The sequence below is a fragment of the Loxodonta africana genome, chromosome 3, assembly GCF_030014295.1.
Source record: "Loxodonta africana isolate mLoxAfr1 chromosome 3, mLoxAfr1.hap2, whole genome shotgun sequence".
In the NCBI taxonomy this organism is placed as follows: Eukaryota; Metazoa; Chordata; class Mammalia; order Proboscidea; family Elephantidae; genus Loxodonta; species Loxodonta africana.
This window is the reverse complement of record NC_087344.1, coordinates 11,868,295-11,886,491: the sequence shown is the minus strand read 5'-3', so window position 1 is coordinate 11,886,491 and position 18,197 is coordinate 11,868,295. Positions and strand designations below refer to the sequence as shown.

Here is an 18,197-nt window from a genome sequence, read left to right as displayed (position 1 = left end):
AACATGCAGTTCGAATTGTGGTGCTGATAAAGAATAGCAAATATGCCCTAGGTTGCACTATTGCAAGAAATCATAATATTCTAGTCTGTGTTGTGACAGCATTAGGCATAATAAAACTTATCTTCTATTGTCTCATACACTTAAAAAAGCCTCAGGCTAAAATGTTGATATACATCGAGTCTGCTCACCTTGGCAATGCGATCGATGGGAATGTTGCTCTTAAGACCCCGGTGAAGAACCAGATGGTATCCAGTGGAAAACAGCACTGTGAGTTTAGAGAGCCTGCCATGGCCACCATCTAGGGGCTCAACTAAGTCCAGGTATTAATCATCAATGTGTTATCTCCAATCTCCAATCAAAAGAAAAGAATGATTTGGAGATAATATTGAAGCCATTATTCCCTGTCCTTGAGCACAGAGAATGTGACCCAGCTGGAGCTGGACTCACAAGGGTTCATTAAGACACATCAACCGGGCCCTGAGGTATAAAGACAATAGCTAGGATAACCTTAAAAAAATATATTTTAGGGAAACATTCATAAACACGGCATAAAACCACTCTTATCTTTTTCTTTTAATATTTAGTAAATAGTTGTAAACCAACAAAAGGCCTGCTGGTGTTGTTAGGTGCCATCCAGTCAGTTCTGACTCATAGCGACTCTGTGCACAACAGACAAACACTGCCAGGTCCTGCGTCATCCCCACAATTGCTGCTATGCTTGAGCCCATCGCTGCAGCCACTGCGTCACTCCACCTTGTTGAGGGTCTTCCTCTTTTCTGCTGACCCCGTGCTTTACCAAGCATGATGCCCTTCTCCAGGGACTGATCCCTCCTGACCACACCTCCAAAGGATGTGAGATGGAGTCTCGCCATCCTTGCTTCCAAGGAGCATTCTGGTTGCACTTCTTCCAAGACAAATTTGTTGGTTCTTTTGGCAATCAATGGTGTATTCAACATTCTTTGCCAACACCACAGTTCGAAGGCATCAGTTCTTCTTCCATCTTCCTTATTCATTGTCCAGCTTTCGCATGCATCTGAGGTGATTGAAAACACCATGGCTTGGGTCAGATGCGCCTTAGTCTTCAAGGTGACATCCTTGCTTTTGAGCACTTTAAATAGATCTCTTGCAGCTGATCTGCCCAATGTAGTGCATCTTTTGATTTCTCGACTGCTGCTTTCATGGGTGTTGATTGCGGATCTAAGTAAAATGAAATCCTCGACAATCTCAGTCTTTCTTCCATTTATCACGATGTTGCTTATTGGTTCAATGGTGAGAATTTTTGTTTTCTTTATGTTGAGGTGTAATCCATACTGAAGGGCTGTGGTCTTTGATCTTCATCGATAAGCGCTTTAAGTCCTCTTCATTTTCAGCAAGCAAGGTTGTGTCATCTGCATAACGCAGGTTGTTAATGAGTCTTCCTCCAATCCTGATGCCCCATTCTTCATATAGCCCAGCTTCTCAGATTATTTGTTTAGCATACAGTTTCAATATGTATGGTGACACACACCTTTCCTAACTTTAAACCACACAGAAAGGCCTAGGTCCAATATTTGCCTCTCCCTGAGAATATGCCAAATAATTCCAAGCAGAATATAGTTCACAATGAACACTGCCCCTGAATGACCAACATTCAGAAAAGAAATGGAGGGAATAAGACAGAACTTCAAACAGTTTTGCATCAAAATACTGTTTTTCTTTGCTTGACTTCCTCCTCCACAGTGTTGCATTAAAATCCTTTTTCCTTTGCTTGGTTTCCTCCTCCATAGCTTTGCCTTAAAATCCTTCTTGCTTGGAAGTTATATGTAAACCCCATTGCACCTGTATATTATGATTAAGAAGTAAATGCCTTAAAATAACTTTTCCCTTCACCCACAAGAGCAGTCTTGGCAGCATCAGCTCCGACTGACTCCTTTTCCTTGCACAACAAAATAAAGGTGCCTTTCCTGCTCTCCCACCTCGGACTCTGGTTTATTGACCAATTCTAGTCACACCAAGCAGAGCCTGGGGTTGCCACCAGATAACATTGGGCTTCTAACCTCCAGAACGGCAGGACAGTACATTTCGGTGGTTTTAAGCTACCCTGTCTTTGTGGCACTTTCTTACGGCAGCCCTGGGAAATGAATACAGGGCTAGATTAGTGCTCCCACCCTTGGCACTATCAATATTTGGGACAATTCTGTACTGCGGGGGCTGTCCTGTGGACTGTAGGATGCTTAACTCCATCCCCGGCCTCTATCCACTAAATGGCTATTATATCTGCCCTAGCAGTTGTGACAACCAAATAACAAAAATGTCCCTAGACACTGTCGAATGTCCCTTGGAAGGCAATATCTTCCCTCATTGAGAACTCACTATGCTATACAAGTTATTTTTTTGTGTTTATAAAGTTTTCTTTTTATTATATGTTATATATATGTATGTATAACACAGCATTTGTCAATTTAACCTTTTTCACATGTACAATTTACTGATACCAATTACATTAATCATGTTGTGCAACCATCACCAACTTCCGCTGTCAAATTTTCCATCACCATAAGCAGAATCTCAGCGCTTCCTAAACAATGGCGCCAATGTCACCGTCTTCCCCCAGTTTACATTTTTATTACGTTCATTGTTTAATGCCTGTCTCCTCCCACCTCCACTAGCACGTCAGCTCCTAGAAGGAAAGAATTGGCTCCTTTTGTTCATTAATGTGCATAGATCTGTGCCTGGCACATAGTAGGTGTTCAATAAATATTTTTGCAAAAATGAGTGAACATTTAGTATTTCTTACATGCCTGGGATGATGGGAGATTTGACATGCATAACACCATTTCATTCTCACAACATCCCTGTGTGGGAGGCCCTGTCACTGTCCCCCTTTCCACAGACGAGAAAACTGAGGCTTCTAGAAGCTACACACATGCCTGAGTGCCCCACTCCACGCCCTGCCCACTGCCAGAGCTCAGTAGTTTAGCTGAACACCTCCTAACAAACATCTGTTTCCTCCCTTGGGGCCAAGAGGGATGAGATTAAGTCAGGGTCAGGCTCTGCCTCTAGTGGGCACCTGCAGGGGGTAGGTTTGAGAAAGAAAGCTGAACTTGTCTGGGGCCAACCCCTAGGAGACTTTCTGTGGAACCAGTAGGGGCCAGAATTTGGCTGGGTGCCACATGTCCCCTTTGAAGGGAAGACCAGCCCAGTCTTTAAAGAGATGAGGACCAAGGTCCAAAGCAAAGCCCCCAACTCCAGCTTAGGGGATGTAGCCCCAGCTACCTGACCAGGGAGGCTGTAACTGTCCCCCCACCCCCAAAATCCAGCCCAAACCAGCAAGGGCCTAGCCGTGCAATTGGTCACGGGAACCTGGTACCAGGAATTGAGACAGAGGAGATGGGAAGGAAGGAAGGGAAAGTGGGTGGAGCAGGGTGGGGGTGGGGGCTAATTTATATCTATGCCCAGGGCTGGGTGCCCGCACATGCGGCATGCACTACCATGGACAACTCAGGGTACAGCAAGTGGAGCAGTGAGCCTGAAGAACTCCCCAGAGGTATGGGGGATGGGGCTGCCTCCCTGACCCCTCTCTGGGTCCCTCTCTGCTGCAGTGGTCTGGGGTTTGATGCAGGAGGGGGAGGAAGAGCCAAGAGGGAGTCCAGGAAGAGGGTGCAGGAGAGCCAACACAGGCCCTAGAGCCATGTGGACCTGAGTTCAAGTCCTAACTATGCCACTTAGGGGCTAAGTGATAGTGGGTAAATTACTGAACCGCTCTGAACGTCAATTTCCTGGAAGGACCCAAGTGTCCAGGGCTCATTCCAGGGGGACTCAGGAATCCAGGATGGTCCTAGTGCAGGGGAACCCAGGAGTCCACCTGTGTTCCTGTAGGGTGCTGGAGATGCTGGGGGTGGAAGTCCCTCTTGGTGGCCCCGGCACTAGTGGTCACGGTAGTCCTGTGGGCCCTTGTTCTGAGCATCTTATTGTCCAAAGGTAAGTGACTACAGGATGTGGGAAGGCTATGTCTTGCCCTTCTGGGGCTACAGCCCTCCCTGGCCCACCTGCTGGGTCCCAGACCCCTGCCTGGGAATGACTGTGAGTACATGTGAGAGTGTGTAGATCCTCATGCTGTGTGCACACACGCGTGGGCATGTATGTGTGCTGTGTGTGCATGCATGGGTGTGTACGTTCCTCTGTAGACATCTGCCTGCTCCTTTTTCTCCTCTTGAGGTGTGAGTGCACTCTATAGGTGCCTTGCCCCTCTGGCCATCCCAAGACTGGAGTCCCTGCACCCCTGGGCTGGGGAGGGTTCCTGAGTCCCCTGACAGCACCTGCAGCAACCTCTCCCTACAGCCTCCACAGAGCGTGAAGCATTACACGACCACCAGGACCAGCTGTGGACAAATGGTGTGTATGGAAAGGTGGCGCAAGTGTGGGTGGGGGACCCTATGGTCCCTGGGTCTGGCCCCAGGGTGGGAAGGCTGTCCCCTGAATCACTGCTGATGACCCTGGCGTGTGTGTGTGTGTGTTCCAGCCTCAAAGCAGAAGGCAGCACTGGGTGTCCTGGAGGAGGAGGTCGCAGTCTGCAGGACCTGTTGTGAGCTGGCCAGCAGGGTCCAGGCTTGTGGTTTGAGGGTGTGGGGCCCCTGGCGGAATTGGAGGAGGTGGGTAGAAGCGGGATGTGTGGACTGTGCGAGCTGGTCTCAGATGCCTCACTCTCTCCTCTCTGCCACTACTTTCCCAGGCTCTGAGGCACAGGACCAGCTGCAGACCACGCGGGGCGAACTCGGGGAGGCACAGAAGAAGCTAATGGAGCAGGGGAGCGCTCTGAATGATCTGCGGGAGCGCAGTAAGCCTGGGTGCTGACCAAGACTTCAGATCCCTGACCATGGCCTTGACCTGACCCTGACTCACATTCGCACCCCCTGGGACTCCGCCCAACCCCATCTTGTGAGCCTGACCCTGAGCGTGCCCTCCATCCTGACCCTGACGTCTGGACTCTGACCTTGACCACGACTCCTCTCCCCAGCCACAACTGGATCCTAAAAAAAAAAAAAAAATTACCCGGCTTTAAATGTCCTTGACCTCGATGTCATTCTTGACACTGGTGCCCACCCTGACGTCGACTCTGAAATGGAGCCTGCCCATTACCCAGGCATGACTCTGCTCCTGACCCAAACCCTAGCTATAAACTCGACTTTTCTGACCTCACAGTGACAAAGGACTTAGCCCAGGCGGGCAGGGACCGTGAGGACATCCGCAGTGAGCTGCTCCGGGCGCTGGAGGCCGCCAAGCTTGGGAACAGTGAGCGCCGCGGGGGGCACTTAGACGCTGCACCCGGGCCTCGGGGTCCCCTGATCTGCCCATCCCTTTGACCTCGGCCCCGGGTTCTCTGGCACAGCCCCTGGGCCCGGGGGCCAGCTCACCCCATTCTCTTGGTCTGCCCCACGAGGGAGCGGTCTGGCCTTTCTTGACTCCCGCCCATTCCCGCAGACTCCTGCGAGCCGTGCCCCACGTCGTGGATACCCTTCGAGGGCTCCTGCTACTTTTTCTCATCGCAGCGAGACACGTGGCAAGAGGCGCAGAAGAGCTGCGCAGACCGCGGCGCGCACTTGGTGATCGTGGGCGGCCTAGAGGAGCAGGTGCGCTGTGGCTGAGGGAAGTCGCTGTTCGCCCGAGGGGGTGGGAGCGGGGTCCCGGCGAGGCCGAGCGGGGCGGGGAGGGGCGGGGAGGGGCGGGGAGGGGCGGGGAGGGGCAGGGAGGGGCAGGGCGACTCAGCAGGCTCCAGTCTCCCCTCCCGCCCAGACCTTCCTGAGTCGGAACACGCGTGGGCTAGGCTACTGGCTGGGCCTGAAGGCATTGCGACGCGAGGGCAGGATCAAGGGCTACCAGTGGGTGGACGGCGTCCAGATCACCTTCAGGTGAGGGAAGGGCTCCCCGTGACTTGGGGAGGCGGGACAGGTCAAACTCCAAGAGAATGCTTTGGCTAGATCCCGGGGGCTCCTTTGCTCAGGCTAGATCCTTAGGGGTGCTCAGGCTAGACCCCAGGAATCGGCTGAAGAAAGTTATATCCCAGGGCTGTGCTCAAGTTAGACTCGCGGGGTGCCTATGAGACCCAGGAAATAAACGGGTATACCCTGGGCAGGAAAGCTGCACCCCAGGCCCAACATCAGTAACACGCCCACCCTACCGCTACAGCCACTGGAACCAGGGGGAGCCTAATGATTCGCGGGGGAGAGAAGACTGCGTCATGATGCTGCGCACAGGGCTGTGGAACGATGCACCATGTGACAGCTTGAGGGATAACTGGATCTGTGAGAAAAGGCGCAGTTGCTGACTCCGCCCTGTGCCCTGGAGCCACGCCCACCGCCATCAATTTCACCACCCACCCACCACTGCTCAGACTTGCTCCCCCACCCCAACCCAGCCTGGTCCTCTACCTGCGCTCTGGGTCCTCGATCCAACCTCACTGCACCACCTCACAGGCGGGTCTGACTGTGTTTCCACTGGCTCCCAAATCCAGTTCCTAGCGCCTCCGCCCCGCCCCCCGCCCCATTCAGGACCTGGGTGATCTGACCACACCTCCCTCCCTAGCCTGGTTCAGGGGACTCAAGGATGGAGCTGTTTGTTTTCCCTGCATCTTCCCCTGACTGGGTGGCCTCAGTGACAAGAGTCTTGTGAGCTGTCTTCACAGCCGGAGGCGCATCAATAAATATTTGAGAAATGAATCTTGGCTCCTGGCTCGGCAGAGCTGTTGTAAGCTTTATATCCCAGTGACCCTGTTATGATCCCTGCGAGTGACCCCCTGGCCTCTCTAAGTGGCCTCACCTCCCTATGATGCCCTGAAACCCAGTGGGTGGTTCCAACGGTGAATTTGCTCCTCTGGTAATTGCCAGGTTGGTAGTTCAAATCCCCACCAGACCTGAATTGGAAGAAAAGCCTGGCGATCTACTTCTGGAAAATCAACCATTGAAGACACTATAGAGCACAGTTCTATTGGACATACACAGGGGCACCATGAGTCTGGGTTGACTCGAGGACAACTGGTGCTGGTAGCCTGCCCATGCCAAGAGGGCTGTAAAAGAGGCAGTTTCTTATCAGCACCACTACTTCTTCAGCCCCTGGCAAGGGGTTTGGGTCACATGATGATGGGGACACAGAGGTGGGTCAGGCCGAGTCCTTATCACCAGGACCTCCCTATCCAGCAGGTAAATGGTGTCAAGGCTGTGGGTCAGCTTCTTTGGCAGTCTCTTGCCTTCTACCTCATGGGTGCAAGATGGCTGCTATAGCTCCAGGCATCGAATCCTTACCTAGCCATCCTCAAAGACAAACAAAAGGGGGCAACAATCTATTTTGGCTTTGGTTTTATTTTTATTGTGGCAAATATATAATATAACAACAACATTTGCCATTTCGATGATGTTCACATGTATAGTTCAGTGACATTAACTATGTTCATCATGGTGATCAGCCATCACCTGTATCTCTTCCCCAATTTTTCCATCATTATGGGGACTTTTGATCTGAATTCACCCTGCATTCCCAAAATTTCCTGCTCCTCCTCTGGGAATTCTCCAAGAATTCCCAGGGAGGCAGGTCCCACCGAAGGGAGTCACAGACACCAGTGGCAGGACCATGTCTAGGCAGGAGCACGTCTAGAACTAAAGGCTGCCGGGTGCCCCCAGGCTGCCTGGCCCTGACAGCATCCACAGTGCAGAAGGAGGAGGCACCATCATCTGAACTCTCTGGCCAGGCAGAGACCTTTCAGAGCTGTAACCAGCAAACCCCGAACCCTCCTCTGGACCCCGTACACCTGCCGCATGCCACAACACATCTAACAAGCCAAGGAGCCTACTCACTCAGAGCACTGATGGGCAGACTGATGCATTTCCAGACACTTGGCTGGGAGGAGTATGAGTTCCTGTCGATGCTGTAACAAATCACCAAGCACTAGGTGGCTGAAAGCAACACACATTTATCTTCTGGGAGTTCTGGAGGTCAGAAACCAAAAAGCTTTTAAGAGGGAGGCAGGACAGTCAGAGACATGCTTTGAAGATGAGGAAGGGGCCACAAGCCAATGAATGTGGATTGCCTCTAGAAACTGGAAAAGGCAAGGAAACATGGATGGTTTACGGCTACCATTACTGAGAAATTTGATCAAGGTGAACCCAACAGCTAGGTCCTGATCAAAAGGAGGAAAAGTGTGGAACAGAGCTTCAAACTCATACAGAAAACAGACTTACTGGATTCATTGAGACTGGGCCCCAAACCAAATTCAAACCCATTGCTGTTTAACGAAGTCCACCCCATAGCAACCCTAGACAGCAGGTTAGAATTGCCCCATTGGGTTCCCACGGAGCAGCTGGTGAATTTGAACTGCCAGACTTTTGGTTAGCAGCCATATCACTTGACCACTGCACCACCAGGGCTCACTTGAGACTGGGAGATTTGGAGGTTGACACCGGGAGAACTTCCAAATCTAATGCTCGGAAATAATCTTCAAACCTTGAACCAAAACTATGGCATGAACTCATCGTTAAAGTCAACAACAGTTTGGCCCAATTAGTAAAGGATGTTTGCCTCAAGCACAGCGCTCTTATAAACAATTATCTGTGTAAGTGTAAACTGACAAGTTAATCTGAGGCACAGATGAGGACTTTCAGGGGCAGAGAGCCTAAACTAACGATGCTGGAACAATATGAGTAGAGTTAGTGACAATGGTGACACAATGTGAAGCATGTAACCAACGCTATTGAGTTGCTCATGTAGAAATTGTGAATGGATGTATGTTTCATTGTGTAGATTGCCACCAAAAATAAAAAGTGTACATATTTTTTAAAGGCAAGGGAACAGATTGTCCCCTAGAACCCTCAGAAGGAACGTAGCCCTGCCAACACCTTGAGTTCAGTCCCGTAAGACTCATGTCGGACTTCTTCCCTCCAGAACTCTTGTTGTTGTCGTTGTTACGTGCTGACTCTATGTACTACAGAATGAAAGGGCATCTTCACACTCATTGTTATGCTTCAGCCCATAGTTGCAGCCACTGTGTCAATCCATCACATTGAGGGTCTTCCTCTTCTTAGCTGACTCTGTACTCTACCAAGCATGATGTCTTTCTCCAGGGACTGATTCCTCCTGATTAACATGTCCAAAGTATGTAAGATGCAGTCTCGCCATCCTTGCTTCTAAGGAGCATTCCGGTTGTACTTCTTCCAGGACAAATTTGTTGGTTCTTTTGGCAGTCCATGGTATATTCAATATTCTTCACCAACACCACAATTCAAAGGCAGCAATTTTTCTTGGGTCTTCCTTATTCATTGTCCAGCTTTTGTACGCATATGAGGCAATTGAAAATACCATGGCTTGGGTCAGGCGCACCTTAGTCTTCAAGTGACATATTTGCTTGTCAACACTTTATGGAGGTCTTTTGCAGTTGATTTGCCCAACACAGTGCATCTTTTGATTTCTTGACTACTGCTTCCATGGCTGTTGATTGTGGATCCAAGTAAAATGAAACACTTGACAACTTCTATCTTTTCTCCGTTTATCATGATGTTGCTCATTGGTCCAGTTGTGAACATTTTTGTTTTCTCTATGTTGAGGAGTAATCCATACTGAAGGCTGTGGTCTTTGATCTTCATCAGTAAGTGCTTCAAGTCCTCTTCACTTTCAGTAAGCAAGGTTGTGTCGTTCGCATATCACAGGTTATTAATGAGTCTTTCTCCAATCCTGATGCCCTGTTCTTCTTCATACAGTTCAGCTTCTCATATTATTTGCTCAGCATACAGATTGAATAGGTATGGTGAAAGGATACAACCCTCATGCACACCTTTCCTGACTTTAAACCACGCAGTACCGTCTTACTTTGTTTGAACAACTGCCTCTTGATTTATGTACCGGTCCCTCATGTGCACAATTAAATGTTCTGGAATTCCCATTCTTTGCAGTGTTATCCATAATTTGTTATGATCCACACAGTCGAATGCCTTTGCATAGTCAATGAAATATCTTTCTGGTAAACATCTCCGGGACTGTAAGATAATAACTTTGTGTTGTTTTAAGCCACTAAGTTTGAAGTCATTTGTTACAGGAGCACGACAAAATGAATATGAGGTATAACGTATACCTTACGCATAACTCAACAGTAACAACCTGTAACACACCGGCAACCACCTATGACAATCCTGTAACACGCTGTGACACGTTTGTAAGTATCTGTATACCCCAATAAAAGCAAGCGACCATGATTCAGCAAAAACCACTGGAAACACTTATGATAAACTTCTAACTCACCCATAACATGCAGTCATCACTTGAGATATAACCCTAACCCCCTCTTCACCTAAGAATACATGCACGTCAGTAGCCTTATTTACCAGGTAACCAGTTGCCATCAAGTCAACCCCAACTTACGGTGACCTTATGTACAAGAGAACTAAACATCACCTGGTCCTCTTTCATCCTCAAGGTCGCTGGCATGATCAAGTCCATTGTTGTGCCAATCCATCTCATTGAAAGTCTCCCTCACCATTGCTAGCCCTCTACTTCCCCAAACATAATGTCCTCCTTCAGGGATTGATCCCTCCTGATGACATGTCCAATGCAATTGAGTTGGATAATGTTCTGTTGTGATCCATAAGGTTTTCATTGGCTCATTTTTGGAAGTACATCACCAGGCCTTTCTTCCTAGTCTGTTTTAGTTTGAAAGCTCCTCTAAAACCTGTTTAGCATGAGTGAACCTGCTGGTAGTTGAAACTGCAGTGGCTTAGCTTCCAACATCACAGCAACATGCAAGCCACCGTAATGACAGATGGGCGGTAGTTACCTTATCTAGGGTGGCCTGATGTCTCTGTTTGCCTCAAGCTCTCCTGGTTTGCGCTTGTTGTCTCAGGTATAATTCTAATTCTTCTTCCACTTTTCCTCATTCCATTCCTCCTCCTTCTCTTCTCCTCTTTGTCCTTCTCCTTCATCAACTTTATTGGGGTATAATTTAGACAAAATGCAACCATTTCAAGCATACGATTCAATGAGTTTTGACAAATGTATAGAGCTGTGTAGCCATGATTACTTTCAAGATATAGAACATTTCCATCACCCCAGAAAATTTATTCCCGTCCCTTCCCAGTCAATTCTCATCTGCATCCCTGCCCCATGCCACCGCTGATCTACTTTCTATCACTATCTAGACTTATCTTTTCTAGAATTTCATACAATTCATTCACGCAGTGTCTTTGTTACCTAGTGCTGCTTAACACAAATACGACTAGCAGATACCTTTAAAGACTGGATTTTTTTTTTCTCACGGTTCTAGGAACTAAAAATCTAAATCAGGGTCTTGGCCCTGTCGATTCCTTTCCTTTCAGCAGTGCTGGGTGTACCTTGGTTCTTTGGCTTGTAGACAATCCTCACAAGCATGAAGGCTAAACCACCTCCCTCTACCCCTCTGTGTATGTGTGTGTGAGAGAGAGACAGACAGGCTTCCGCCAAAATATTTATATATAGTCTAAAGACAGAACATATCCTAGGAAACTCCTTTTTCAACTGATTGATTAGATGTCATTAGCTTACATTATGGAAAGTGATTACATGACATTAGATTTGCGGTAACTGCATACATTACATTAGATTACACTATGGAAAGTAATTACATTACATGTAAGGCAATTCTATTACATTGCTATAAAACAGTGGGAGCAGTAGTAGTAGCGTCAGAACCTGCCTAACTTCAGGGGGTTAATGAGAATCTTCATCAGCTCAAAGCTGATTCCCACAAGGTAGAGGTCAGACATACCTCCACTCTTCAACTTTTTTACCGATCCTGACACCAGTCGTCCCTCCTATGGCACTTCTCTGCTGGGCTCGATAATCTTTTGCAATGGCCACACAGAACTCACAGACCATACTTACAGTTAAGTGGTTTATTAAGGAACAGGGAACAACTAGGGATCAAGATCAGGAAGCATGTAGGCGACATCTCCCTTCTTCAGTGCAGGACAGCTCTATCAGCTCCTCTCCGCCATGCAGGCCTCCTTTCAGTCCCCTGAGGACAGGCTTTTCTGGGTCCTGCCATCTGTCACCACCAACTCTGCCACTGAGCCCGTTCTGGGCCTCTCCCTGTCTTCGGTGTTACAGCCCTTGAACCACATTACAGCTCTTTTAGGAGATCCCTTGCTTCCTTTCTCTCTCTGCTTCTTCTTTCTTCCTTCTGCTTCTTCCTGCTTCTTCCTGTCTAGAAAACTTCTGTGAGGTTGGTTGCATGTATTCACAACGCCTTGTCAATTTCAAGGCATGGCCATAAACTGACCAATCCCCTCTCAGTAGGCCATAGACACTTCATTTGCATAGTAGGCTATAGTCACCTCATCTGCATAGTCTGTTGACCAATCCCTGCAAGGTGCATAAAAGCACAAGGCAGGCTGCAGCCCAGGAACAGACAAAGAGTATCAAACCACAAATTGTTCACAGCTTACCCAGGAAATGTTAATCAACCTGGACAAAAGTAACAAACCCTCTGGGGTAGAAAACTAGGGCAAATGTAACTCCTCAGGGCTTAGGGGGAAAATCTCTCAAACTGTTTTCCCAAAGAATTAAGGCGAAAGGCCACATAAAGGAACTCATTTCACCACTGTTAGATCACATTACTTTATGTTATGTTACTGTTACATTTTGCCCTACTCAAAGCCAACTAATTTATTCATCTGTAACTACTCCATGACAGCAACTAGACTAGTGTTTGGCCAAACAACTGGGAACCATAGCCTCACCAAGTTGACACATAACATTAACCATCACAAACAGCATGCAGTCTTTTGTGTCTGGGTTCTTTCGTTTTCGAGGTCCACCCACGTTGTTCTGTATATTCCTTTTCATTGCTGAGGAGTATTGCATGATATATTTATGCGACAATTTCTTTATCCACTCACCTGTTAATGTATGCTTGTGTTATTTCCAGCATGAATTATTATAAATAAAGCTGCTATGAATATTCTTGTACAAATCTTTGTATGAGCATAAATTTTTACTGCTCTTGGGTAAATATCTAGGAGTAGGTTGTATTGTAAGTGAATGTTTCACTTCAGAAGAATCTGCCCAACGGTTTTCCAAAGTGGTTGTTCCATTTTACCCTTCCTCCAGCAATATAGGGGGGTTTGGTTGCTCATGGAGGGAATTTTTGACACAGGAGATTTTTCAAAAGTTCTATTCTCACATACTTTGGACATATTATGAGGAGGGACCAGTCCCTGGAGAAGGACATCATGATTGGTAAAGTCCAAACACCAACCCACTGCCATTGGGTTGATTCCGGACTCCTGTTGACCCCATAGGTTTTCTGAGGCTACAGATCTCTACGGAAGCAGACTGGCACTGGTGGTTTTGAACTGCCAGCCTTTAGGTTAGCTGTCAATTGCTTTAACTACTGCAGGCAGAGGGTCAGTGAAAAAGAGGAAGACCCTCAACAAGATGAATTGACACAGTGGTTGCAACAATGGGCTCAAGCATAATGATTGCGAGGATGGCGCAGGACCGGGTAGTGTTTCGTTCGGTTGTACATAGGGCTGCTGTGAGTTGGAACCGACTCGACGGCACCTAACAACAACAGAATCCAGGTGAAGGAGCCCGGGTGGAGCAATAGTTGAGCACTCAGCTGCTAACCAAAAGATTATCCATTCAAACCCACCTAGCGGCTCACAGAAGAAAAACCTGGCAGTCTGCTCCCATAAAGATTACAGCTTAGAAAATCCCATGGGGCGGTTCTACTCTGTCATAAGGGGTTGCTATAAGTTGAAATTGACTCAATGGCACCTAACAACAACAACAAAGAACAAAAGTGAGGGGATAGTCGTGGTTCAGTGGTAGAATTCTCGTCTTCCATACAGGAAGCCCAGGTTCCATTCCCAGCTGACGCACCTCATGCACAGCCACCAGCTGTCAGTCAGTGGGGACTTGTGAGTTGCTTTAATGCTGAACTGGTTTCAGCAGAGCTTCCAGACTCAGAGGGACTAGGAAGAAAGGCCTGGAGATCTACTTCTGAATGTCAGCCAATGAAAATGGGTCAGTTCCTGTAGTGCACGGGGTCACCATGTGTTGGGGGTTGACTGGACAGCAGCTAACAACAACAACAGAACCCAGTGGAGGAGCTTATCTTGGATAAGAGCATGAGAGGAGGAAGTGAATCTGCAAGTTGAAGCAGGTCATGGGGAAGACATGAAGCAGGTGGTGTTCTGCTGATAAAGTGTGTTTTCACGGGATGAAAGGGCTAGAAAGCAGAGGCCGGAGGGTCTCTACTCTTTGGAATTACGTCCCCAGGGAGCCTGCAAACTGAGGCAAGTAGAAGGGTTGGTGACTACACCACAGTGGACAGGGCTCCTGGAGGTGAAGGTGGGTGGAAGAGGCCTGGAGCTTCAGCAAACAAAGGAGTAGTTTAGCCAAAGGGAAACTGGAAGGAGGGGGACCATGAGCTGGACAGGAGGGGTGAGGAGTGGGAGCTAGGGGTGGGGGAAAAAGTTTCCAGAAAACAAGGGGAAGTTTCATCCACGCAATCATTGTCTTATTCACAAGTGTTTCTCAAGCACAACAAGAGGCCCAGGTGAGGAATCTGCAAAGCCTATTCCTATGAAATGCTAGAACATGCAATTCGAATTGTGGTGCTGATAAAGATTAGCAAATATGGCCTAGGTTGCCAGAAGAATGAACACATCTGTCTTGGAAAAAGTACAGTCAGAATGCTCCTTCGGAGCAAGGATGGTGAGGCTTCGTCTCACATAACTTGGACATGTTTTCAGGAGGGACCAGTCCCTGGAGAAGGACATCGACCTTGGTAAAGTGAAGGGTCAGCAAAAAAGAGGGAGACCTTTAACGAGATGGACTGACACAGTGGCTGTAACAATGGACTCAAACCTAGCAACGATTGTGAGGATGGCACAGGACAGGGCGATGTTTTAATCTGTTATACATAAGGTCACTATGAGTCAGAGCGAACTCAACAATAAAGAACTTGCAAAACTACTCTGTGGTGGAAAAAAAGGAGAACAATGATTGCCTGGATGTGGAGAGAAGGATTGCTTGGTGTCTTAGTTATCTAGTGCTGCTATAAGAGAAATACCACAAGTGGGTGGCCTTAACAAAGAGAAACTTACTCTCTCACAGTTTAGGAGGCTGGGAGTCTGAATTCAGGGTACCACCTCCAAGGGAAGGCTTCCTCTCTCTGTCAGCTCTGGGGGAAGGTCCTTGTCATCAATAGTCCCCTGGTCTAAAAGCTTCTCAGCACAGGAACCCTGGGTCCATAGGACACGCTCTGCTCCAAGTACTACTTTCTTGGTTGTATGAAGTCCCCTGTCTCTCTTTGTATGTATGAAGTCCACTTCTATCTTTTATATCTCAAAAGAGACTGACTTAAGACACAACCTAATCTTGTAGGTTAAGTCCTACCTCATTAACATTAATTACCTGTCTCTTCAGCGTCATAGAGATAGGATTTACAACACACAGGAAAATCAAATCAGATGACAAAATGGTGGACAATCACCAGTACTGGGAACATGGACTAGCCAAGTTGACACGCATTTTTGGGGGAGACACAATTCAATCCATAACACTTGGGAAGCGCCATGAAAGAATTTTCTAGGGCAATTGTGATGCTCTGTATCTTGATAGAGGCTTAAATTACACAGGTGAATGTATTTGTCAGAGCTCAAAGACAATACACTTGAGATGTGTGCATTGCATTTCATGTAATTTTACTCAAAAGAAAAAAAGTAAAGAGAACCAAAAACAAATACTGACTCTATTTAATACTCTGCAAGCTGAAGTGTTTCAGGGAAAATGGACTGATGGCTGCAAGTTACCTTGAAATGCAAAAATAAAATAAGCTGGAGGGAGGAGTGTGTAGAGGGGTGGATGGATGGATGGATGGATGGATGGATGGATGGATGGATGGATGGATGGATGGATGGATGGATGGATGGATGGGTGGGTGGGTGGGGGGGTGGATGGGTGGGTGGGAGGGTGGATGGATGGGTGGGTGGGTGGACAGACGGATGGACGGACGGATGGGCGGACGGATGGATGGATGGATTTTCAACAAGGCAAGTATGCTGTTGTTGTTAGCTTCCATTAAGTCAGTTCTGACTCGTGGTGACCCCACGTGCAACAGAACAAAACATTCCAAATTTGCATCATCCTCACGATCGCCGGTGTGTTTGAGTCTGTCCTTGCAGCTGTTGTGCCAATCCATCTCATCGAGGGTCTCTTGCACTTTTGTTGGCCCTCTACTTCACCAAACATGATGTCATCCTCCAGAGATTGATCTCTCTTGATAAAATGAGTCGGACAATGTTCTGTTGTCATCCATAATATTTTCATTGGCTGATTTCGAAAGTAGATCACCAGGCCTTTCTTCCTAGTTTTTTTTTTTAGTCTGGAAGCTCCACTGAAGCTTGTCCACCATGAATGACCCTGCTGGTATTTGAAATACCAGTGACATAGCTTGAAGCATCATAGCAATCATGCAAACCACCACAGTATAACAAACTGATAGCAAGGTGGTGGAAAGTAAGAACAGAGAATATTAATTGTAGAATCTAGGGAATGGGTTGTTCATTATAAAATTCAATTTTTCTGTATGCTCGAAAATCATCATGTTAAAATGTTGGGGCTCAGGCTGTGATGGTGCCCCCCTGGGGCTCACAGTGTGGCAGGGAAAAGAAGAGGTGACCGGAACCAATAGAAGGTGGTATGGCCATGTGGTGAGGATGGGGGGGGGCGGTAGAAAACACTCTGGAAAAGCAGCACCCATCCCCCACACTTCAGACCTGGGAGTTGGGGGTGAAGAGGGAAAGAAGGGTTTACCTTGAAGGACTAAGGGAGCTCGTGCAGGGGCTGGAGACAGAGAGGGGCACCTTCCAGCTGCCCTCTGACCCTTGATCAATGATGTCACCACTAACTTCCCCTGGTGGTCACATGACCATCCTCTCCAGGGCTGAGGCAGCAAGATGATAATGACCTTCAATTTAAGCCAGGATTTCCTGGACAGACTGGCCCCACCTGTCACCTCGTTTTCCAAGGAAATGGTCTTGAGACAGTGTAGCCTGTTCTTTTCCAGCCCCTTTTTTCCCTACTCCCTCCACACTCTGGTCCCAGGAAACCCCCTCAGATCCCAGCATGTTCCACAGAGACCTCATACCAGGGAAGCTGAAGGGTCTGAGGAAGTGTCCAAGGGGCTGTCCGAAGAAAGGACAGACCAAGCTTCTCTCCTGTCCCTGGCTTCCCCCTCCCCATCAGACCTGATGCCTCGTGAGGGCCTGGACTCTTGCCTGTCCTGTGTCCCCAGCCTCCTGCACAGAGCCATACACAAATGGCTTGAATGGGCAAACCCGGTGGGCGCCAAGAGAAGACCAAGATTTCAAGTCCTGTGCTGGGTGAAGCTGGGCATATGCCTTCGCCTCTCTGAGCCTCAGTTTTTACATCTATCAAGTGGGAATAATAATAACAACAGCATCCACCTCCTAGGGTAGGGTGGTCAGCTGAATAATGGCCCCCTCAAAGCTGTCCACGTCCTAATCCCTGGAACCTGTGAATATGGTACCTGACGTGGCAGAGGGGGTTTGCAGATGGGACTAAGGATCTTGAGATGGGGAGATTATCCGGGTGGGCCCAATATAATCACAAGAGTCCTTGTAAGGGAAAGAGAGTCAAAGAAGGAGGTGTGATTGTGGAAGCAGAGGCCGGAGACAGAGAGATTTGAAGATGCCATGTCGCTGGCTTTGAAAATGGAAGAAGGGGCCTGTCTTAGTTATCTAGTGCTGCTGTAATGGAAATACCCCAAGTGGATGGCTTTAACAAACAGAAACTTCTTTTCTCATAGTTTGTTATTGTTTTTAGATGCTGTCGAATTGGTTCCGACTCATGGCGACCCTGTGTACAACAGAACGAAATACTGCCTGATCCTGTGCCATCCTCACAATCATTGTTATGCTCGACCCCATGTTGCAGCCACTGTGTCAATCCATCTCATTGAGGGTCTTCCTGTTTTCCACTGACCCTCTACTTTACCAAGCATGATGTCCTTCTCCAGGGGATTATCCCTCCTGATAACATGTCCACAGTATGTGAGACGTAATCTTGCCATCTTTGCTTCCAAGGAGCATTCTGGCTGTACTTCTAAAACAGATTTGTTTGTTCTTCTAGCAGTCCATGGTATATTCAGTATTCTAAGCTAACGCGGTAATTCC

General features: G+C 47.9%; 1 protein-coding gene across 2 annotated transcripts; it reads left to right on the top strand.

Annotated features, from left to right (window-relative positions):
* Nucleotides 1–3,071: 3,071 nt before the first annotated feature.
* On the top strand, nt 3,072–7,139 carry LOC100661774 (C-type lectin domain family 4 member G-like). 2 transcript variants are annotated; one of them, XM_003421277.3, is made up of 9 exons: nt 3,072–3,526; nt 3,859–3,960; nt 4,321–4,374; nt 4,502–4,564; nt 4,712–4,816; nt 5,182–5,271; nt 5,461–5,609; nt 5,773–5,888; nt 6,166–7,138. In XM_003421277.3, the coding sequence occupies exons 1-9, from the start codon at nt 3,370–3,372 to the stop codon at nt 6,302–6,304; spliced, it is 975 nt and encodes a 324-aa protein (XP_003421325.3). In that variant the 5' UTR covers nt 3,072–3,369; the 3' UTR covers nt 6,305–7,138. The 2 variants fall into 2 exon arrangements, with proteins under 2 accessions (XP_003421325.3, XP_023396305.2); XM_023540537.2 differs by lacking the exon at nt 3,859–3,960 and having other exon boundaries at nt 6,166–7,139.
* The last annotated feature ends 11,058 nt before the right edge of the window (nt 7,140–18,197 follow it).

What these genes read in the sequence shown, in the direction of transcription:
- LOC100661774 (XM_003421277.3), top strand. Translation starts at nt 3,370, where the DNA reads ATGGGAAGGAAGGAAGGGAAAGTGGGTGGAGCAGGGTGGGGGTGGGGG. An exon ending in GGACCAGCTGTGGACAAATG is followed by an intron (nt 4,375 to 4,501) that starts GTGTGTATGGAA and finishes TGTGTGTTCCAG; the next exon opens with CCTCAAAGCAGAAGGCAGCA. An exon ending in GAATGATCTGCGGGAGCGCA is followed by an intron (nt 4,817 to 5,181) that starts GTAAGCCTGGGT and finishes CTGACCTCACAG; the next exon opens with TGACAAAGGACTTAGCCCAG.